Source organism: Limulus polyphemus, unplaced genomic scaffold (genome assembly GCF_000517525.1).
Source record: "Limulus polyphemus unplaced genomic scaffold, Limulus_polyphemus-2.1.2 Scaffold724, whole genome shotgun sequence".
In the NCBI taxonomy this organism is placed as follows: Eukaryota; Metazoa; Arthropoda; class Merostomata; order Xiphosura; family Limulidae; genus Limulus; species Limulus polyphemus.
The window spans coordinates 144,688-170,249 of record NW_013666334.1 but is presented as its reverse complement, the minus strand read 5'-3'; the positions used below and the strand labels follow the sequence as shown (position 1 = coordinate 170,249).

General features: G+C 31.4%; 1 protein-coding gene across 1 annotated transcript in view; it reads left to right on the top strand.

Moving 5' to 3' along the window:
- LOC106460180 (AF4/FMR2 family member 4-like) overlaps positions 1-25,562 on the top strand; it is a 174,629-nt gene that overhangs the window by 140,360 nt on the left and 8,707 nt on the right. The window contains exons 10-14 of the mRNA XM_013919867.2: positions 5,237-5,393; positions 8,882-9,096; positions 11,883-13,490; positions 22,457-22,853; positions 24,787-24,956. Of these exons, the coding sequence (XP_013775321.1) occupies positions 5,237-5,393; positions 8,882-9,096; positions 11,883-13,490; positions 22,457-22,853; positions 24,787-24,956 (2,547 nt within the window). The remainder of the gene's footprint in view (positions 1-5,236; positions 5,394-8,881; positions 9,097-11,882; positions 13,491-22,456; positions 22,854-24,786; positions 24,957-25,562) is intronic.

The window sequence follows — 25,562 nt, the reverse complement described above, 5'->3', positions numbered from 1 at the left end:
TTATTATATATATATATATATATATATATATATATATTACAATAGAAAGGAGAGTTTCCTATGTAGTGACTGACCCACGGAGGGACCACCCAAGTGCCTGCAACTGTGATGCTTGAGGCTTCGCGCACTGAGGGTTTCAAGATTTTCTGGGGTTGGAAGTAACTCTGTATATGCTGTGGGAGATAAAAGACTCCGACAGTTGCATTTCTGTGTATTCATACAGGTTGTTACCGCAGCAGTTTTTCTTTTCTTTCTGTGCCTTTTATGAGAGCTTTAGGATGAGATGTGTACTTCCTTAAGCAGGCAGTGGTAATCGTTCTCATTTCCGTGGTAGTGGTTGTGGAAAAACACACTTGATATTTGCTCGTCTGGATAGGTTTTACTTCTGCAATTGCGCGGTTGTAGAAAGAGGTCGGTTGTTAAAACCACACGAAAAGACACGCTTTATTTCCACAGTTCTATTGATGATTACCTGAGAAATTCTGCAGAATTCAACATAATGCTGCTTTTAATATCATTTTTGTCACTACCTTTCCTTTTCCTCAATCTGACTCGGGATTACTGATAAGTGATGTTTATGAGTTGAAGTAAGTCTACAAATAACACAAATTAAGATAATATGTTGGCTTTATTTCCACAGTTCTATTGATGATTACCTGAGAAATTCTGCAGAATTCAACATAATGCTGCTTTTAATATCATTTTTGTCACTACCTTTCCTTTTCCTCAATCTGACTCGGGATTACTGATAAGTAATGTTTATGAGTTGAAGTAAGTCTGTAAATAACACAAATTAAGATAATATGTTGTTACGGAACAGAATGTTTGGTGCAGTACAGTATTAACTTCCAGCCGAAATTTTAAAATACGTGCAAACTGATAGAAATAAATATTTCGGGGGTTTGTTTTTGTAAGTTATTGTTTAATATGTATTGTTTGGGATTTGGGGGGGGGGTAGGCTTTTGTTCTTCACGAGTGCAATAATTGTTTTATAGAACTAGTTATGTGGTTATGTCTTGCTAAACGTCCACGCTGAGCGATGACTCAACATGAATAAGTTTGAAAAACTTACACTACTACATTGGCATATTTCATATTGAGCATACGTTAATTAACTTACCTTGGTTTTGTATATGGTTGACAAAGATTGTCGTAATAAAAATGATAAAGGAGTGAAAAACTACTCCTTTAGAAGATCGAAGTTTTGTTCCATATTTAGATGAATAAATTTGACAGTCATAAATAAGATATAGCTTACTGACTTTTTTTTTTTTCCTCATCTTTCATTTCCAACAGATCTAGGAGTAAAAGTACGATTGACATATAATTTTTTGTAACCCCCGATGACTTAGCGGTAAGTCTGAGGGCTTAAAACTTAAAATTCGGGTTTTTATACACGCAGTGAGCAGAGCACACATAAAGTCCATTGTGTAGCTTTGTGTTGAACAACAATCACGCCTTTTTGTTACGATGATCCATGGAAGAAAACGAGTGCGAGCGAAATCAAATGAAATCAGACTCATTCGTTTTTTCTTTTTTTTGGTGACCACATTGACCAGAAACTTCAACTTCAGAATGATAATATGTTTGATAGAGTCTCAAAACTTTATGGCGTTTAGGTTTACTCCTGATGTTCTTTATGTGTAGGTTTTCCCTGAACCATTTCTTGAAAACCATAACAGGTGTGTGAAGTTCCAAACGTCAGGTACTTGAATCATCTTAAATACCCCCCAAACACGTGCAGAGTTTTCCATTGTCTTAGATTCAAGACGCTTGAGGGAATGTTTGTTTGTTTGTTTGTTTCAGTCGTCAGGTGGCTGAAACATGTTAAGTATTTCCAAACACGTGCATAGTTTTCCATTGTCGCAAGGCTTTTTAGGCTTGGGAATTTGACATGTATTTCGTTTGTACATTAAGTATGTTATATTCTAAACACCCAAATAAAGTATGGTTGCTTATAGTTTTGTTAGAGGGCGTATTCGTTTGTAAATGCGAAATTATTTAAGTAAACAGAAATAAGATACATTATACAAGGACACACGCATGCAGGTATTTTGCGTGAAATTGCTTTATCTATTGATTCATTTGTAGTATAATATACAAATTGAAGTATGGATATTGAACCTGCGAAAAACAACACACACACGTTGTGGCACAAAAACAGCACACACATGTAGCACAAAAACGATTTCGAATGTATAGCGACCTTATAAGTCATAATCACGCTTTTGACACTTTTAGTAAAAGAATTCAACAATGAAAAGCCCGTAGTACATCATCCGCATAGTGCCTATCTAATGGTTCACTTGGATGGATTTATAACAGCTGGTAGCTTTTCTTTGAGATAAAATGGTTTTCATGCGGTTAATAGAAGAGCTATCACTGGATAATTAAGATTATGGTGGGTTCTAGTTCGCGAAACTTAGTAATTTATGTTATTCTTTTATGCTTAGAGTTCCGCGTGACGTTTTAAGCAGGGCATGTAACGGTTTGAAAGTAATTGCCCCCATTCTTACCCTTTTTTTTCGGCGTTAGCGTATCTACTGTATTAAATATTAATGGGTGAAAAATAAGAAGGGAAGAATTATTTTGTTGGATGAGAAGAAAATAATTATGTCGTTGGATGAGAATAGGGAGGGATTTTGCTGTTGCATAGTCATACGTAGTTGTCAATCACTTCATTCCCTTGATTTATGACTGGCCCACTTCATTTCACAAATGTTAAAATATTTACAAATACTAGCTGAGTGATGAGTCAAGCGTACAGAGATATAAATGATCATTAAATACACACATTGTTACAATGGTTTTATATTTATGTGTGTGTGTGTGTGGATTATATTATTTTCTCATGGTACTAACTTGTAAATGAAGTTTGTTTCATCCATTTAAAGTAATGTCATGTACTTCTTTATGAAGTTTAATGAATACCAAAAATGTCACATTACTTACAGGCATAATAAAATCATAGATGGAAGTTACAAAACATTCAAAACTTGATTAGTTCTTCAAAAGTTCCTTATACTACAGAGAGCTAGTTGCCAGAAGTCTGATAATACTATATTTCATATCACTTTTGGCTTTGTACAAATATAAAAAATACAAATATAAAGACATATAATGAAAGTATTGAACTAATGTTAGAAGTTGGTTTAAGTTATTGTTAGTTAATTTTACAAAAAAAAAAAAACAATGGGTTGCATCATAACTGCCACGACACCTCATGCTTTAAAATGGACTTATTTACCTGCTCTAACATCTTTGTTTTCTAGTAACTTAAGGGCACTCAAGCAACCCATTTCATTCAAAAGAGAGAGAGAGAGAGAGTAAACATGGAAATTCTGACGTCTTTGTCACATGTAGTTTGTTACATTCGTGATAATTTCAAGCATAACTTCAAAAATATATGCTCATAAACTAAGGTTGTACAAGAACCCTTCTCTCCCCCTGCATTGAAACACTTCATGATTTAATAAAAATAGCTTCAAAAATATGTGCTTATAAATTAAGGTAGTACGAGAACCCTTCTCTCCTTTGCATTGAAACACTTCAGGATTTAATAAAAATAACGAAAAAAAAATATATGCTTATAAACTAAGGTTGTATGAGAACCCTTCTCTCCCCCACATTGAAACACTCCATGATTTAATAAAAATAGTTTCAAAAATATGTGCATATAAACTAAGTTTGTACGAGAACCCTTCTCCCCCCCCCCACCATTGAAACACTCCATGATTTAATAAAAATAGTGCTACAAGATTAAAAATGTTATGTTCATGATGATAAATCTCCTTTTTTCTTTTATTGGATTTGAACAATTTCTAACCCTTCTCTGGCCAAAGTTGCTTACACGCTTTAGTTACCGGACGTGTAATAACACCACTGATTTTAGTAACAACAGTCCTTTTTACAACAGCACTTCTTAGTTACGTAATAATTCAGTGACAAAGCGTAAAATTCCGGAAAAGTATGGACAAGAAAATCATTAGTGTAACCTCGTTGCTCTCCTTCTCGTGAACAGTTAATTACTGTATATCACTTCAATAAACAATGTATTTACATTCCTCAAATGATATTCAGTTTAAAAAGTATCATTTGTAACATCTAACAGTTTGTGTCCCTGTGGGAGTTACAGCCCCACATCATCACTAGCAATTTTCTTTCTGAAAACTGTTTGTATTCCTGAGGAATTTCAGACCTGGTGGTTTTGTTTCTGAGAGCAACATGTTCCAATGTAGGAGCTTGCCCCACATTTTAACTAGTGATTTTGGCCTCTTTATTGACATTATTAAGTGATAATTTTTTTTTGAGTGGAAAACGTTTGTTTCAAAGGAAGTTTGTATTTAGTTGTTGTCTTGTTTTGTTTATAAATATTATAATATTGATATGATAACAAAGAATAGCTTTGAAATAAGTTTTAATCACTAATTGATAGTGTTATACACAAATACTACTTGCAGGGCATCAACTGGTGACTTATTTTGCCTCACCAGTGCTTATAGTTTAGAAAGATACAAGACATCTAGAGCTCGTGGTCCCAGATTCACAAGTTTGTCATGGAAAAAAAAACTGTTTTCCAGTTGGTCATTTGAATGAACATCTGATCACTGATTGCAGTTGCCATTTGGACTGTCAATTCACTATTGAAAATCTTTCCACTCTTTACAAACTGTAAATTATATACCAGTTCACAGAATTTCTTACAAATTGCAGTTACAATCAAGGCTACATAATGAATAAGAATTATCGTGAAGTTTGCCTCACCAGTTAAAATTTCTTAAAAGTACTCTCTCTTCCTGTCATTGCTAACTTGGACATATAGAACTTTTAATAGATGCAACCATCAAATGGTATAATTAGTGACAAGTTATTAAGAAATAAACCATCCCAGTATGTGTACAGTGTTCTAGATTTATTAACTAAAGCATGTATAGACAAATGTGTTCATTATAATGATTGTCCAGATGTGTTGCAAGAAATGATTGCAAGCTTTTAAAATGATTATATTGGTTTGTAAGAATAATTAAATTAATATTATACCATATTGTTATCATCTGTTGTCAATTGATTGGTGAAAGATGAGATATCAGGTGCAAAGTGGGATATCTGTTGTATTATTCATTAAAGTTCAAGTGTACGAGTTATTTTGTGATCTGCCTACACTATATTAGAAAATGGCTCAAGTTCAAATGAATTTTGAACTTTTTAGTTTCTATACATTAATTTTCATTTCCAGGTCAGCTAGCAGTGAAATTCTTTACCCACCGTCCCCATTGGAAGCCATGTCATCTAGTTCAGAAAACAGTTCAAGTGATTCTGATAACAGCAGCTCTGGCTCAGACTCTGAGGAAAGCAATGTGAGCGGAAGGGTTTCTCCAGAATCACCAGAAAAGGTATCAACTTCAGGTTGTGTTACTTGTCAGTGCTTAGCTTATATTTTCATTAACATCTGTTCTTGAGTTTAACTTGTGGGACTTAACCAAGTTCTGTAATATAGTATTGTTATACATTGGAGGTACAACAGTGAAGGTGACTGCTATCTTCAGATATTCTAACTTGTATAATTATTAGTTTATTATATTTGCTAGTAAAGGATTCTATCATCTTCACCTTGTGTAACCTGTCAGTGTTTATTATTATTACTTTATGATATTTGTCAGCAAGAGAAAGTATTTTCAGTTTGTGAGAATTCTCAATAAAAGTTAATGTTAGTTTTTGCTTTCTAACCCTGCCAGTCTCCTCTTCAGTTTGTGAACATAGAAAGTATGCTGATAAGAACTACCACTGTAGTTTTATAAAACTAACTTGTAATGAAAAGTTTTATTTGAGATTCATTTGTGAACTTTAACATTTAAGCTTGTGAAACTTGACAGTAAACACTGTAAACACACACACACACACATATTGATATCGATATATTGATGTAATATTACTTAAGACATCGCTAACACTTCCTACTGATCAACCTGGTTGTCTATATATCAATCTCAACAAATCCAGAATGACCAGTAGGAGATGTCAGTGATGTCTTCAGTAAATAATATTATGTTACTACACACATATGTATAATTGATATCTATACAAATCTAGACTGACTAGTAGGAAGTGTCAGTGATGTCTTCAGTAAATAACATTATGTCACTACACACACATGTATAATTGATATCTATACAAATCTAAACTGACTAGTAGGAAGTGTCAGTGATGTCTTCAATAACTAATATAATGTCAGTACACACATATGTGTAATTGATATCTATACACATCTAGACTGACTAGTAGAAAGTGTCAGTGATGTCTTCAGTAAATAACATTGTCACTACACACATATGTATAATTGATATCTATACAAATCTAGACTGACTAGTAGGAAGTGTCAGTGATGTCGTTAGCACTAGGAAAAAGCAATATGATTTTTAAAATGTAAATACTATATTGATGTTTCATAACAGGAGCTTTAGGGAATTTATCTACAAATTAATTGACTGTGAGGAGTGATAACATAGGACTGGGGACAAAATAATTGTTGGATACTTGTTTGTGTTATGTTTTTCAAAGATATTTCAACCTGCTCCTTAGATATTGAATCAAAATTCCCCAGTTTTACCTAAACACCCTTTCTTTCAAATATATGGTCTGCTGCCCTTCAATAAAGTTATTTAACATTCAAGTTCATTATTTTGTAAAATTTTGTTTTTAGCTAGTTAGAAATGTACATAGATTCTGTTTTAATAACATTCTGTTTGTTGTTGTAATATACTGCAAGCAAGAATTTTCAAGAACTTATCAGGCAAAATGGAGTATAAGACTCAAAGCATTGATTAAAATGCTTTGTAAAACAGTCATGAGATATTAATTTAAAGCAACATAAGGCCTAGACTGGTAATATATGTGATCTGTGATAAATTGTCACAATGAAAAACTGCTACAGATTTTAATTCTGTTGTTTTAACTGGCTTGGATGAGAAGGGGGGATAGTAAGCAAATTGCATCATTAGCATTTCTATTTTGATAATTATATTGAAGGTGACAGACAGTGGTATGGTAAAGACTGGAATATGAAAAATTTTATCAGTTTCTTAATATTATGTTTCACTAAGATTAAAATATTCGTAAAATTTCATAAGTTGTAAAAGTTTCAAGGAGACTGGATTTTTTTTTATGAGCATCAAAGATTTTGAGTAAAATTGATTTTTTATATTTTAATATAGTTTTAAAGATAATGAACATTTCATTTACATTGAATCAAAAGAAATTACAACAGACCTTAGTTTTTTAAAGCAGGACCTATTTCTGTGACACCTTTCACTGACTTTTAGGTAATTTTGACGAATGATATCTGAACTTGTGTTCTGATAAACTCCCATTTCACTCAGTTTAGATTAAGGAATTATTCAGTAGCTTGCTCAACTCTTAAGTAATTCTGTAAATACATACAGTTTTAGCACTACAATTTCATTGTAATTTTCAAAATTGTCAATAATCTAGTTGTCTGTGAGACCAAGTTTGCCTAATAAAGTGAGTTTACATGGTGTCTTTTTTAACACTATTTTATCAGACTTAACATGAATGAAATAATTTTATCAAACTTAGGACTAAAGTTTTTATTTTGGGTCAAATAGATTAATTGAATATCTTTCAAAAATACAAATATTTAATAGCATGGAGGCATAAATACTCAATGTACAGTATTGCTTTGGGGGTTATTTTAGAGCATTTAATGTGTGTACAGTTCAGGAATTAAAATTTACACAAACAAATTGAAACACAGTTTTACTTGACTTGACTTTGTTTTGGATAATTTATGTCTAAGTTAAAGAAAATACATAATCTTTCTTGTCTGATGCTTTCAAAAGCTTGTTTTCCCTTGTTTTAAAAACATTTAAAACTTATTACAAATTTATCAAGTTGACATTTAAAGCTTCTATATTGGTATAGTTTTTAATAATGCACTTACCGTTGACCTACTTTATTGAAAACAAAAAGTAGCTGCCACATTTCAGTTAACTTTTTCTCTCGTCTTTCATTTGTAAGAAATATATTATTGCACATTGGAAAGACGATCACATTTTGACCTGCTTGAAAGTGTAGTTTTGCCTGAGTATCAAATTGCATCAACCCAACCATATTTTGCATGTTGGAAATATGATCATATGTTGACTACGTTAAGAATTCAGTTTTGCCTCTCAGTATTAGATTGCATCAACCCAGCTATATTTTCTTTCCTGGGGGAAGAGAGGATATGCTTCTATAATAATGACTTTTCAATTGTCCTTCAAGTAGTTACTGTAAGTTCTACAGTCTTGATTAAAAAAGGATATTATTAATGAGCAGTAAGCCAGAATAATCCCAAACTTTTGTGCCATCAATTCTGCCAGGTTACTGGTGCTTGGAATTACTCACTAGCTGCATATCACAACTGTTGATGGTAAGGGGTTTGTTGCATAACACAGGGTAGCATATTTATTAGTACTCATGCTTTTGCTAATACATGTTCTGAACTGCAAACCCCACTTTACCCTTTTCTGTTCACTACAATTTTGTTACCTGATGCAGTTACAGTAAATAAGTGCAGGTTTCATCAAAATTTTCATTCCTATCATGGGTTACTGTATGTTCTGAAATTATAGTCTGTTTTAACAGAACTAGTGAACTTGTAGTTTTTGTTTTGGGAATTCACACCTTTGTGTAAACTGCATTCTATTTCTCCAACAGCCTAAATTTTGTATGTATAGCAGGGTCTTTTATTTGAGTGATTTTTATTCTTTAAATGAGATAAAGTCTAAGTCTTATTAGGTCAAAATGAAGGGTTCTGTGATTTCTACATTAGATCTAAGCAAATAATTTTGGTAACTTTTTATTTTATCTCTAATATCTGTAGTTTAGTACTCAAAGCTGGGGACTTGCCAACTTTGTGGAAAAGAAAAGCACACCTGCTTTAGCACCACTAAAAGAGTTTAATTCGATCAATCATGAAGAGCAACACCTCATACTGAACAACAGCCAGAACATCACCATGGACTTAGCTGATGAAGATTCTGTCAACTGTATTCTTGGAAAATTCTCCAACAATGATATCAAGGATTATTTACAGAGGTGAGTTGTTGTAGAATGAGCCTTTTATGGAAGAAATAATTCTGTCTTTTATTCAGTATTAGACAAATGATAGACGTGCATCACTAAGAAAGATTAAAATGAAAAAAAAGCATGTATGATAGAGTCATAAAGAAATGGAAAAAAGAAACATGTAGATAAGGCCCTGAAAAGTTTAATTTGTGATTATACTAAAGCATGGTGGTAAAAGTTAGTGAGTTACAAGATGGATAGAATGGATAGGGCTTGTAGATTATGTTGTACCCTATTCTTCGTGAGAAACTGTAATACAGAGATGCTGGGATGTGGAAAAATTGGTCTTATGACGATGAATTTCACTTGTAGGTGATCTTGTTTTAAAACTTTGTATGTATAGTGTTGTAAGCATTGCAGTGAAAACCAGTATTACTGCTCTGCTGTTCCACTTTCTTTAAATATTCTAGTTTCACTTTATTTTGATGGATAAATTGAGTGGGCACTAATGACAGTTTTGATGTGTGTGTCATACTGGAGTGTGTTATTCAGTGCTTATGAATGTGCTGTTGAGAATATAACCTGAGGATGGTATTTTGAATATTCATATTATGTGTATAAGTTTGATAAACTGTACTTTATTTTTGTTCAATAATGCATAATTACCAAAAAATTAAGAATTTTTTAATTGGTTGAGAGTGTGTGTGTATGTGTGTTGTCTTCTTTTGGCCTACTTTCATCACTAAGCAGCTGTAAAGTCTGTAATTAAGGGAACTTATGCTGGTAGTTCTCATCTACCACAAGGTTGATAGGATAACAGCTAACTGCACAATGCTTAATTGAAAATCATACAGGAAAAGTAATCTCAAGATTTAATCAGATCTTTAAGGTTTTTATAAGTTTTCAGTGGAAGCTCCAGACTGCTTGTAGTGCATTTTGTTGTAGTCATATTTTTTAAAATAAGCCTAGAGTTTAGTAGTATAAGAAATTAAGTGGTTGGATCTTTTACATATTTTTATCTTAAATATTTATTAGTATAGTACTCGAAGCTGGGAGCTTGATAACTTTATGGAAAATCATACCTGTGTGGCAGTTCAATGCCTAATATGTTTGTGAACTAAAATCTTTGGAGTCAAAAAGTTAGCATTATATAGGATAGTTTTGTTATCTTTAAAAAAGATTTAAATTACAAATTAGCAGTTTTCAGTCACAAATAATGTTGGTATAAGTAATTCTTGCTTGTTATAACTTATTTAGGAAAAGAAAATCACTGACTTTATGTCTGAAGAAAAACTTCTTCTTATTACTGTAATAAAACTTCTGAGAAAAATATTTGTTTTAACCACTTAAGAAATAATCACTATTTGCCATAACCAATACACATAAGAAGTTTGAAGAGGAAAAATTATACAAGTTATGTACATCAAAATTGTTACATTGTTATTAAGTTGAGGTTAGCAGTTAGCTAGTTCCAGTTGGTCAGTAAAGTATTTATTGAAAAGTTATTGAGTAGTGATTGGAATTTATTGAAGTATTCAGGGTGTGAAAGATTTTGTAGTTGTTGGTCAAGACAAAATTGATTGAGTAAAGTTAATTGTTATCAATGTGTTAAATCTGTTTGAAAGTGGAAATGTTATATTTGAAATTAGGCCTACAACTATGTACAAGGGATAGTAGCTTGTAGCAAGCATTAAAGATAAAATAAATTAATTTGTTATCAATACATGGACTGGGCTTTGTATTATTTTCAGAAATTAACTTATAAGAACCTGATCAATGAAGAAATGCATTATAGGCACTATATTACAACAGTGTTAAACATGTTTTAATAGTTGTATGAGCCATGTTATTTTGATGAACTAGTTGTTATGTACATTCATTTTCATTTCTTATGCGTAACAGACTAAAGTGTATATAAAACAAAAAATTCTAGAGGCATAACATTTGCAATTTATATATTAAACTTGGTTATTTTGAAACAAAAATAAAAACTTTTTTCTTCTTCTGAACCCATTCCAAGTAATAACCAAGTGAACTTTATTATTCATTTTTTGTTAACCATTTTTTGTTATTATTCATTTTTAATAATAGAGTTAACTTATTCAAAATGAAAAAGATAGACTTAGAAACCTTTGAATTATATTACCTTTATGTCAGCATTATTATGTGGTGATGATATCATTGGTGTTATCATGTTTGGAAAATTAACTGGGCTCTGTGCTCTATCATCTTACATCTTGGTAATACTTCTGTAAAGAAATTTTTCCTCTTTCAGGAGGCATGTCACAGGTAACTAAAAAAAAAAAATCCAAGTTGTCTTGAGGAATACATCCAAGTTTGAACATGTGTATTATTTAAATCCTGTTTATCAAACACATATATATTTTGTTTATGATCACTTACTAAACGCAAGTATTAGTCATCATTCATAAGTACTAAAATGTTCACTGCTAGGAGGAGAGGATTTCAAAGGTTAGCTCTAATGTGTATAATCTGGTAGGTAGTCCTATCAATTTTACAAGGAATAGCAGTTTGTGAGACCGTGAAAGTACATTAGATACCAGGAATTCTTACAAGATCATTACATTTATCTTCAGGATTGTATTAATGGTATCAGATATGATGTTTAAAGCTGAGAATAAATAAAATTATAAGTATAAACTTAAACGCTAGAATATTTTTTTAATTTCATCTTAAATATATGTGTTATTCTTCATTAAGATGAATCAAGCATTATTGGTCTTATAAATATAGCTTACTATTAAGCAGTATTTAATAGATATTGTTTTTACATTTTCTTCTTTTTTTTTTTTCAGTCCAAGTCCTCATTTGATGGATTTTGATTCTGGGGCCTTGCCTTTAAGTCATGAGGTCCAGGCTTTGCTCTCCCCTGTTCCATCATCTCCTATACCAAGACAAGAAGAACAGGTAGAATCTGAAGATGAATTGTGGGGTAGGCATCTGATTGACAGAGAGGATCAAAAGAGTAGAGGACAAGATCAAAAGAGCTTTGATCAAGATCTCGCATGGTCAGAAGATGATGAAGAGGACAGAGAGATTAGAAATTATTTTCCTGAGCAGCTGCAGAATGTTAAAATAAAGATAAATTTAGGGAATAAAGAGAAGAAACAGGATGCAGCAGAGCTTAAGGAAAATACAAAGAAAGTGTATGATCAGTATTGTGCCAGCATTTATTCTACACCTGAGGTGTCTAGCTCAACTGCCCTGAAGGCTGATTGTACAACAGTGACTGTGTCTAAATGCATACAATCCAGCAAATCTTCTGTTTATGTCTCATCATGTCACAGATCTGATGGGAATAAGAGCTCAAATAATGTTGAATCTCATTCACTTTTAGTAAATTCTGGTCAGGAAAAAGTGAGAAAAAAAAGTGATAACAGAAAGCCCGTAAAAAGCAACGAAACTTTAAAGAAACATATTTCTTATGGTCATAGCAGTAAAAGTGGTTCTAAAAAAGAAGAAAAGGTCCGTAAGACTTCTGAGGATAGAAAGAGTTCAAATGATCATTTGGTCGTAAAACCAGAAAGTGCTCACTTAGAAAAGAAACCTTGTGACAGTCATAAAGCAGAAAAGTTTGAGAAAAAGACTGCCTCAAAAATCAAATCTAAACCAATTGTGTCTGACACTTCTAGTTCCGAGGAAAGTGAATTAGATACATTCCAAGGTAGTTTACCAAGAGTAAGAAAGAATGTCAAGAAAACAAGTCATACTTTGTCCTCCAAAACATCTTCCACTGAATCTCTTAGCATGTCCAGTAAATGTCCAGAAAAGGTCAGATCTAAAGATAGTCCAATTTTTCCTAAAAAATGTTCAAGTTCCTCTCATATAACTGATGTGATCAATAGAGTCGCCAGAGGAGATTCATCATGCAGGAATATCTGTTTGGACAGCGAGAGGCATTTACCACCCAGTTGGACTGATCGTGTGCCAACTAGCCTTACAAAGTTTAATGATGATACTCCTGTCAAAATGGATCCACCCAAACTTCTGTCACCTATACGTAATGGGAGCACACCTAAGGCTCATAAAGAGCTCAAAGAAAATGCCATTCCTTGTGTTTTTGTAAGTATAGACCTAGCCCTTATCAACAGAGTGCCTGATTATCCTCCAATAGACAGAACTAAATCTCTTGAACAACCAGGTAAAGTTAAATCACAAGATCCTATCAGACCTTCTCCAAGGGAACATTTGAAAGAAATTAAACAGGATTCTAACAGGACTTCTATTTTTTCAAACCCAGTTTCAGAAAGTGTATCACCAGTGAAGAAAAAGAAGAAAAAAAGCTTGCAACTTGCAAGTAAACCACACAAACGAAGGGCTGAAGAAAATAAGGTAGAAAATGGAAAAAAACACAAAATGTCTGCTTCAACAACTGTTGAGTTCCCAGAACCACAAGCTACAGGGTATGTAATTTTATACCTCTAAGAATTTTATGTAATTCTTATTTTGACTGTTAAATTATTCATTAAAAATCTAATTTAGAGCTTTACAAATTTGGTGATCAGTATATTATTCAAAATTAATCTGTTAAAGCATCTCTTTTATTCATTAGAAATTAATGAAAGTTAATTTTTGTCATTAAAAGTTAATTTGTAACTTATATTTTCTTCAGTTTATATTTTGTTTGTTTAAGATTTTTGCTTTGAAAATGTTACATTTTTTAACCTGTCAGTGTCAGAAGGTTTGTTTGAACCTGTTTTATTCTTAACTAAATTGTTTTGTTCTCTGGAAAGGTTTAGAGTTGTAGTTGTTAGTAAGTATTATATTTGGAAGATGTTGAATTATTGCATTTTACCTACAAGGAGATAATTTAAAATGAGATCATGAAATAATGTTTTGACAAATATAAGTCCAGATCTTAACATAAAAATGTAATTTAATTGCTTTATTCATACACCTGTACAGAAAAACTTAAAAGCGTAATGGGAATTATACTTAAACTTCACTTTTAACTAATTTTGAACTAAAGTGAATTCAAAGATATTGATTGCAAATTTTTTTCTTATTTTTAAGTTAGGATAAGATATGAAAGTCCTCACACTCCAGCTGAAATTCTAAATGTTATTTGAAATTCAAGAACTTAAGTTATATAACAAGATTCCGACATTCATAGTGAAGTGGTAAATTGTTCACTGTACATCCATAAATCACAGTGATGTTCTGAAGTTTAAATTACTAAACAGTACTCTTGCTAAAGAGATGACTGAGAAGATGTGAAGGGAGAAGAAATGCTGCTAGAAAATTATGGCAGTTAGAAACAATGTTCTATATACTTATATATTTACATCTAATATGACACAAAAACAGCAGCTCATAGTAATACAAGATACAATAACTGTTTTTTTCTAAGCATGAGTTTTAAGCTTATATAGGCATAAAGTAATTATATTTGGCTTAATTTGGTCATAAGTGAAATAACAAAAGTGTGATATTATTGAAAAGATTGATTTAAGAAATAGTAATTTACGATCACCCAAGCAGATCATTTTCTGACATCACCCGAGGAGTTCCGAGCTATATCAGAAAAAAATAATGGAATGTTACTATATTACTCTTTTTAACTGTATTTTAAGGCTTGGTTGAGTAATACTTATGCCCATCTTAAAGTGAAATTATATAAACAGTCCTACACTAACCATCCATATTTTTGAAGTGATAGCCTAAATTAAAGGGAGCTGGTCAACATTACCCACTGCCAACTCTTGAGCTACTCTTGTAAGACTGAAAAGTGGAATTTGACCATAACTCTTTAATACACCAACAGCTCCAAAGTGCTGAGAGCAATATTTTTTTTCCATTAATGCAGCCTTAGGTTCGCAGTCCAGCACGCTAAAGACTGGACACAAAAATAAAAAAAAAGGAGGGAGGGTGTCTTTTATAATAAGTGTATCTTTTATAATAAGTCTACTACTTTACTTGTACAAAATCTAACAAATAAACAAACTTTTTTTTTCTTCTCTCTCTCTGAAAAAGTAGTCTGATGAAGTGATTACCTAGCATAACTGTTTAATTACTGGGTTATTAATGCTAGTATTTTCTTCACCTGTCAAACCTATGAAGTTTTGGGGAAACTGATTAGAAAATGTTTCAAATGTTGATGCAAAATATTCAAAGCTGGTGGAATGACATGCTTTGTACAGGTGGCTGAGTGGTTAGCATGCTCAGATAGTGAATCAAAGGATCTTGATTCATGGACTGTTTTCACAAGATCATGCTCCACATTTTGGGGTCGTGGGTATGCTGTAAGAGTGATGGTCAAATCTCACTATAATATTAGAGTAACCCAAGAGTTGATTCTTGTTGTCAACTAGGTACTCTACCTCTGTCTCTTAAGTCTTTCAGCTTAACATTAGGAACAGCTAGCAGATATTGCTGTTGAGTAGAATGGTGCAAATTTTCAAAACAAACCAAATCTACATGTTTCTTATGTTGTTCAAGCAATTAATGATATAAATAGCATTTGGATCACTAATATATCTGTTGTATCCCAGTCAGCTTGAGGAACACTGGTATTAGACGAAAGGCCTTATTGACAATGGATATAGTCAGTATAGCATGTGGTTGATATAATACATTCTTCCATTACATTCACTCAAGTTTTTATAACAACTTGGTATGTGCACATTAGTACTGGTTAGCTACATCACTCTTGTGTATTGTCATATAGTCATCCAGTTCTGTATTACTATCATTACAACTAGTGTATTCAGTGTAGAAGTAAACAAGGAAGTAAAAGTAACTTACGTCTTTGAATCATATAAACATAACAAAAATCCATTCCGAGAAGAATTGCAAATGGTTTGATGAATTTCAACTGACTTGTAATAATGCATTTATTTTATCTTGTTTTATTCTGATTTGGAAACAATGAGGATCGTCAGTTGTAACTGCACCACAACACTTGTATTTCGATTTCATAATAATATAAAATATATGACAAAATTTAATTTCCTTCTTAAAATTAAAATCATATTACAGTTAAGAATATGGTGGAAACATGATATACCAATCTAAATTATTCTTTTTTATTTCGTTATGTTTCAGTAATTCACCAGATACTTTTTAGTCAGTACTACACTTTACATAACTTTTAACACCAGAAACACCTTCTTATATTGAAAAATTACAAAGCACTAATGCTGAAAACCTCTTAATTGAATAAAGGAATATAGAAATACACATATTTAAACCAAATTAACTTTTCAAAGTAAATTATGATTGATTTCTAACAGCCGATTCAGTCTATTTAATAGTATTATCACACAAAGAAAATATTGTAGCTGAAATTTGTGTATTTTTTATTGTAATGGAATATGAAGTATTTTTTGTTTATTTAACAATTTTAACAAATTTATGAGAACAAGTATCGTATAACTAGTCATTCACATACATATCATGCATTGCATTATCATCACTGAACTCATGTTTCTTTATCATTAAGTAGTCGTAATGTAAACTGGAAAATAGTTGGCCTTTAAAATTGTTCATAAATATGACTAATTGCCATATAAAATGTTTTTTTTTCACAATGTTTTCCTATAGCAGCTGTATGAAGGAATTCACAACATTGCATGTAAAATAGCCATAACTGTTTAGCTAATTACTGTAATATTTATGTAAATATTATAATAATACCTAAAAAATAATAGAGAAGATTTACTTATGAAAAAACAAACTTAATTTCCACAAAGCTTAATATCTACACCCTTCATAACATGTCTGAAAGGGTCTATACCAGAAGCATTGTTGAGATTAAATTGTTTTTCTAATGAATTTTGCCCGCCAGGTCTGACAGTGGTAAGTCTACTGACTTACAACATTACAATTCAAGGTTCAATTCCCTACTGTAGACACAGCAGGTAGCCCAATGTGACTTTGCCCTAAAATAAACAAGTGAATTTTGTTCACCATTACTGTTATTCTCCATTAAGGGATTAATTTTGTACATTATTTTGACTACTTACACAACATTTCTCTCTCTTTGTTTTTATTATTTACATCACTAGTTTTTGCATCCAGTCACACTTTTTATTAAAAAGAAAGCTACATTTGTTTTAATTTAGTTATTAAAAAACTACATCATCTTAGTTTAGCCAATGACAAGAAGATTAAATTGGATGATAAATAATGAAGCTTACAAGATAATTAAAATTTTTTTGATTTAAAAAAGGGGGAATAGGGATCGTCAAAAAGTACAGAAACAAGTTAGATCAAAATGCAAAGATTATATTTTCAAGCCTACAACTAGGGACTCTAAAAACAGTAAACAAACATGTTTACAGTACTTATCCAGTTTAATGGAGTCAAAGTAAGGATTTTTAGCTTGAGAAAATAATGTAGACAATATTTCTAGTCTAGTTTGTTTAATTTTTTAGAGTACCTAGTTGTAGGCTTGAAAATATGATCTTTGCATTTTGATTCAACTTGTTTCTGTACTTTTTTTGATGATCCCTATTTCCCTTTTTAAATTAATAATTTTCAATTATTATATCTTGTTTCTCAAGTTTTTTTTATGTCCATGTATGGAGAATAGATTTTAAGATACATGTACATGCATTCAGTTGAGTGTTTTCAATAGGTTGCTGCTGCATTGGCTTTTTTCCACCCAATCATTAGTTACTTTGCCAGGTGGTTTTGTGCCAAAGGTTTTATGTAAACACATGTTTAACAAGGGAAGTGCAAAAATCAGTAGATTAAATCACCACTCACAAGAGTAGAGAAATCTACAATGGTAATCGTCTACTGTTAGAAAACTCACTGAAATAGCCACAGAAATCACATAGAGACAAAGTACATCAGCAAACTTGTGAAACAATAAAAACAGTGAACTCCAGAAATGATGAATCCTCAATGTAGTTTTTTCCAATTAGTGCACTATAAGTTGCACAAATTATTTTCCAATTAATGCACATTAGTAAACAACAGATTTTTTTCAATGGCAGAAAGTGAAGGACTTGGAGAAATTCTTTAAGGTGGAAAAAACAAAGGCACTTGAATTAATGTTAAAACTACCCTATGACAAACCCAACACTGCATTCATTATCATTCTCTAGGTTTCAGTAGTTGTTGTTTCTGTGGCAGCTTGTAAAACTATAATCAATCATAATATGGCTTGGGACACTTATAAATATACACATTGTTTACTTGAAAGAACAAAGTATTTCCAACTAATATAAAATGGAGCATTTCCGATTAGTATAATGGTGCTTAAATGGCTTCGACATTCCTATGATACTTGAATGGCTTCAAAGAGCTTATGTTGGTAGCTAGGAAGAACATAGAAAATTTTAGAGGGTGAAAATCTTGACTTTTAAGAACCAACTTAAAAATAGCCCTACAACCTTCACAGGAGTTTGTGTAGTAGCTGTGCATACATTTTGGCAAGTATATCTATCCACTTTTGCTGTAGGCTTCAGTGCTTGAATGACTTTGAAGAGAAACTTGGCCAATAGTGATGAAAAAACTGATAAAATCTTTCCTCCTTTTTCAAGAATCAACATAAAAATAGTCCTATGATCTGCACAGGAGTTATTTTGTAGGTTTGCCCATGTTTGAATAAAAATTCATAGCCAATTTTTTTTCTGTAGGCTTGTGAAACAAGAAAAATATAAATAATAATAATAATATTAAGAACAAGTGGATGAATTTTGAACAATTGGGAAATCAACTTCTCTGCTATTATCAATATTTTAGCAGCCTTAGCCATTGAGATAGATGGTCTTGAGTGTTGTTTCAAGAACAAGTCTGCTTTTTAAGATGGTTTTTACCTGTATGTTCTCTTAGAATTTTTGTGAAATTCCTGATTTACTAATTTGTAGTACAATAAAGATGACAATGTGTTTCAGAAGTATATTCATGCTCATGTCTATATACATATATAAGAAACTTGATTTTATGAAACTGATGCCATTAATGTTGTCATATATTTTGGATAGTTTTTTTTTCACCCCTTTGGATTTTTGATCTCGTTTCAACTCGTCGTCAGAAGCCAGCTCTTATACATCCAGATTGTTGTCGTGAAGAGTTAACATTCAGCTAATACTTATTACTAAATAAATACACAAGTAACAGAATGAAAACATAGGCCTGGTAATTTATCTAAGTAATCTGACTATTTGTCCTATTTCCCATTGGTATGTCCTTGAAAATTTAAGAATTTATCTGGGATGCATAATTTCCTTGTTTTTTCATATATAGGCAGTTAAGTGTCAATTTTTTGTGTTTCAAAGATATTCTCAATATATACACACACACACGTTAAAATCACTCCCAGCTTTGAGGTACTGCTCTATAACTAATTTTCTGTCATCTTCTTTCCTGATTTTACCATGGCTCGGGCACTTGACTCACAATCTGCAGGTTAGAATCCCCATCATTGAACATGCTTGCCCTTTCAATTGTGGGGCATCATAATGTAACAGTCAATATCTCTAATTGTTGGTAAAAGAGTAGCCCAAGAGTTGATGGTGGGTGGTGTTGACTAACTGTCTTCCCTTTATCTTATCACTGCTAAATTAGGGACAGCTAGCACAAATAGTACTTAGGTAGCTTTGCACAAAATTCAAACCAAACTGACTTTATCCCATTGTAGAGTTTAGTGAAACAAGCAGTTATTTGACTGTAATTTACCTGAATGTATAGGAGTATAATACACACATAAAATATAAGTAAAAGCACTATCTTGATAGGCATGACATGGCTTGGTGGTTAGGGTGCTTGACTCACAATCTGTGGATCATGGGATCAAAACCTGGCCTAAACATGCTTTCTCTTTCAGCCATGAGAGTGTTATAATGTGATGATCAATCTCACTATTTATTGCTGAAGAGTTGGAAGTGGGTGATGATAACCATTTGCCTTTCCTATGGTTGACAGTTGAAAATTAGGGATGGTAGCAGACAGCTTCAGTAGCTTGCCATAAACAAACAAACCATCTTCACAGTGAATTATTTGATATAATGTGGCTCAAAATAAGTATAAACTTTTCCCTCAATGTCTTTTCTAGTTGAAGTGGAGGAAATTCAAGTAATGTTTTTTATTGGGCCTTATGTGCTGACAATATATTTTTAAAAAATATTGCACCAAAATACCTTGTAACAATACTTTCTGTGGATTTGTCTCCTTTAAAACATCGATATGTTATTTTATTGACAGTTCCATACAGGGTTTGTTCAGATTAGATACAGATAGACAGCTAGATATTGTGGCATGTTACACATTTGAATATGCATAATTGTTGGAATAATTTCTGTCTTAATTTGTTGTGTTTAAAAAGGCAGTTATGCATAATCATTTTAATTCAACATACGTTATTTAATAAGCTGACATTAATCTTTTATGTAGTTAATTGAGATGTAGTTCTAGATATGCATACTTCTCTAACTTTGGCTTGACAAAACACAAAGTAATTGTCATGGAAAGTAGAAGGTCTGAATAATTTTCACAAGTTGTGTCTGAAATACCATGCAAATTAGAACAATCCACACGTAGATATTTACACAACTATTTGTGTAAAAGATAAAAACAACAACATGAAATAAGACACAAATGAGTTGACTGGTTAATAAGTGTAAAAATGTTTACTCATCAGAATTTTTAACTGCCAGAAACCCAGTTACATTCATTTGCACAAAAATTTAAATAAGTCCTTGATTTTCATGTTCTATAAAAATTTTTGACCATAACTACATATATTTTATAGCAGGGCCTTATTTTAAGAAATTTTACCAGACTACACAGTGATGGGTCACTGGAGGCCATTTAGCTATTCCACCTATTTCTGTAATGATTATCATAAGAAAAAGTTTAAAATGTTGTAGTTTTAATTCAAAAGCAAGCAAAAAAATTTCTGTAGGTGTACAGAACATTTTAGATTTTGAACAGTACAACTGTATTTTGAAATCAGTAAATATACCTATTAGATTCAAAAATCAGGAACAATAACTGAATTTACAAGACTATTCTAAATTACATGGACTTTCCTGATTTCTATGTCTTAAAGCCTTCTTTATTTTTACAACTCTTACCCTTGGTTTGTCTCTTGGAATATTACAGGCATCACTGTAAGGATAATGGCCTTCATGCACATTTATGTCAGATTTCTTTCTATCAGAGTTAAAGAAAAATATCAGATTTAACTTGTTCCTTTCAATAAGCTAAAAGTGTTGTTGTATAGAAAAACAACAACAAATCTTTCAAGGAAGCCTATTACTGGCTCAGCAGTAATCTTGAAGGCTTGTAACACTGAAAATCGGGGTTTGATACATGTAGTGAGCACTGTGGAAATTGTGTAATTTTTTCTTAAAACAAACTTTTAAGATCAATAATTAGTAACTACAAAAATAAAATATTTATTGTTGACAATGTTAACTATAGCGCTGAGCTTCTTTTTTTCCATGTACTTTCGTATATAACAAAACATTAACATATAGAACTTTACAATATCTAAAATATAAACATTATATATTAGTCGGCAATATCCAAATGAACTATGCTTCTCCACCATAGGCATTTTTTACCATAAATATTATTGTTATTTTGTTCAATATTCAGTTAATAAATAAGAGAAAATGTGTTTAAAATTAAATAGGATGTGGGGCTTAAATCAAGCTATTTTTTATTCTATTTTTTTTTAATGTATGACTAAATTTTGTGAAAAAACAACATCTAAAAGGAGTGTTCAATTCTTTGAGAAATAACTTTATCTCCAGCTTTTGCATAATGTGTATGTAAGAGTGGATAAAAATTCCTATTTCTGTGTGTGTTGGATTGTCTTTTTGTAGTTCTGAAATAGGAATTTCTAATATATGGCATGGTTGTGTGAACAAGTTTTACATTAAATACATTAGTGCCTACTGTCTAATTCACTTGCTAAAATGAAGAGCATATCTTCAAACATCTTGGAGAAGCATTATGAAATAACTTTGTTTTTATTAACAGAGTAAGTCTATAAATATACTTGATATTTTGAGTTGAATATATTAAGCCTAAACTTTCAACTCTTGTAGTAGTAGCTGTGAAATCTACATGATTTAGATCAGCAGTTCTCAATCTGTGGTCTGTAGATTCCCTTCAGGTGGTCTGTGGTAAGGTTGAATAATTACAGAAAGGAGGCAGCAGCACATTCTATAGATCCCATTGTGGTCTGCTGAGATAATAAAATTCTGGTAGTTTGTGAACAGTGTATTATAATGTGTTATTCTTGTATTTTTTCTATATTTTGTGTTTAAAGGTTATTATATTTCTATCTAAAAAAATCAGTTGAATTGATGAGTCAGATAATTTATGAAAATACAGATAATGCATAAAAAGTTACTCTGTGAAACTTCTAAACTTCTTTCATTTACATCATTTCTTTTTTTATTTATAGGAAACAGGTACAACTGGATGGGGATCACTTATGGGAATACACAACCCCAAAATCTGTAGAGCAGTGTGATAGTCCAAGTAGTCTTTCAGTTTGTTCATATTCCAGCCACAAGAGTGCTCTAAGTGTCAGTTCAAGAAGAAAAGTTTATGAAAAGGATACTAAAGAACAATCTATTAAAAAGTCCAAGTCAAAAGAGAAAACATCAGAACATAAGAGTGAATCAAAAACTACCTTACCTCTGTCTTCTGAGCAAAAAAGTAAAACAAAAGAGAAACAGAGGTTAAAAGGAAAAGAACCTGACAGTAAAGTTCAAGAAAAATATAGATCAAATAGTACAGAGAGTAAAAAGTTTAGAAGTAGTGCAGTAAAAGGAATTGCTCCAAATTCACCTAGTCAGGTAAGATAAATCTATATGTTCCCATTATTAAATCAATTTTTTATGAATAATTCCTTATGCTTTATTTATATAAAATTCTTTTTGATAATATTTTTATAATAATTCCTTTTCTTTCTTTAGAAAGGCAAAAGTCTTTCTAGTAATTAATTATTCTAGTAATTAAAGAAACCATATACAGTACTGTCAATGTTTGGAAGCATACATATTTTTGAATGTAAAAGTAAAATGAATACTTATAGTTCAGTTATTGGTCATAGTAGCAATGAAACTTAATTATATAATTGATGTACAAGTACAGTTATAATCTAATTATTTCCACTTATCCATTATATCAAAATAATCACCTGTGGCTGTAATGACAGTTTTGGTTTTTCTTTTTTTTTTGCAACATTTATTTAGCTATTAGGGCATCCCAGGCTGCATGAATATATTGCCACAGTTGTGTTACATTACATGATGTCATAGTTTGTCATTTTCATCAAACGAAAGTTCGATAGATGATAAGTCTGATTATTTTCATGGACAAACTATGATTTGAAGAGCACCTTGTTCTCTACCTTCACTGTAGCTTAGATGTATTATTATTGTCCCCTTGGAAAATAAAACTTTAGCCAATAATTCTAATACTAGAGAGTACAGCATGTCTTTCTAGAATACTTTGGTGATTTTCTTTGCTGTTTCACCATGATTTTATAAGTATCCCTATAGCCTTAAACCATGATCTCTCCATCTCTATGTGTAGCTCTACTAAGTTTAAAGATTATTCTCTTTTATACGTGTAAGTTGGCTATTAAGGAACATTTTGATCACTTTGATGATGGTAATGTTTAAGTAAAAATAATTCATTTCTGATTGCAGTTGTATGTGAGATATTAAATAGTGCTGTCTTTATTGTTATTATTACCAGTGCATCTGATTACAAGTATGTTTATTTTCATGGCATCTCCAAAAATGTGTCTGCTTCCAAACTTTTGTTATAGGTCAGTAATTAATTCTGTCGATTTTATATGCATGCAATTTGTGCAGATTCTACTATATATATGAATGAAATTATGTACTGTAACCTGGATTTTGAAGTTGTGGTTTTACAATTAGATTATAACATTTATATGTTGCATCATGGTGTAGGAACTTTTTTTGCAACTCATACCACTTGGTTATTAAACTAAGTTCAAACTGTATTAAGACAAGCTCTTAATTCAACGGGAAATGATGAATTAGTTTTTTTTTCCTATTTTACTTTCTCCAGGGTGTAAGCGTATAATCTTCATGAAAAATATTTGTAATAGATGAATTGATATCTGTTGTCATAAATATTTTATAAAGGCATAGGCATAATTTATTTCAATTTACCAAGTTAAATTTATTTTTGTGTTATTTATGTATCAAGCATACTTGGCTACGAATAGCAGTCCTTGCTTACCACATTTATTAATTTGGTTCATGTATAAGTATAATAGTAACCAAAGCTTAATTTTTAGAAAAGTGTATTCTGATCTTGTTTGTTTTTTTTTTTAAAGTAAAAGGATAATGAGAAAAAATATTTTTCTTACTCCTTACTGAACAATAACAAGTTATGCAGTCTTGTGTAGATGTTTAGATGGTGCTGACACCTGTACATATAAAGTGACAACTTTTAAGAAGAATTATGTATTTTATGCTGCTTGCTGCAAGTTTTGAGAATTGTGTGATCTTTATTTGAGTAAGATGTTTACTTGTGTATAGAGTAAATTTACCACAATTGATTTCAATTACATCTCAAATATGCAAAATGATAAAAATTCTATAACCAGAGTGCTTGCGAAAGGTCCACCTTTCAAAAGTATTCGGGTTATAGAATTTTTTTCATTTGTTTATTCCAAGTAAAGAAGCTTTATTTTTTATTTTTTTCTCATATAATGAGTAATATTAACAAGTCTGTTTGTTTTAACAGAAAACCAAGTGCATTTGGGAGGAGGAAGTTCCCCACTTCAGGTCAGATGACCAGGAGAAGAATGAAAAGAGTAACAGTAGAGCCAGCACTGTTCATGCATTAGAGTATGGTCACAGAGAAAGGGAACGGCCATTATTTGAACACAAACTCTACTTAGATCATGATTCAAAGTAAGATATATTTTTATTATTAATACTGCTATGCTTGATGGAAAGTCATAATAAACTGTTAATGTTTCTAGAACAGGTTTTTAGCATTTGTATAGTAGATTTTGGGGCTGAAATTGTATAAGAATGCTTTATTACATTTAAAATTCTGAAATGTAAACTTTATATGTATATATTGTTTAGTATTTTATGTGTGGTAATATGAATAGTTTTGTTTTCAAACATTAACTGTATATGTATATTTATTTATTTATAGTACCTTAAACAGCTTTTGTGTTGATCAATTTAGAAGAATAAATCTGTATCATCAGTGCTGCCTATTTTTGAAATCTTATATAAATATAAGTTTACTATAGTGAGTAAAAGATAACTAAAACATCATACATATAATATACACTCCACTACTACAAGAAGCCTAGTCTTATTCTTTCGATTTACCCTTGTCCAGGGTTACTGATGATAAGTGGATTTTTCCTAGACTGTTGTAACTCAGTGATAATTGGTTGATTGAATGATAGATACTAAAGCTTTACCTAAAGTAATTTGAATATGTATTTTGATCTGTGTGATTACTTTTTTACCCTTCATTTTGTGATTAATAATTGCTTT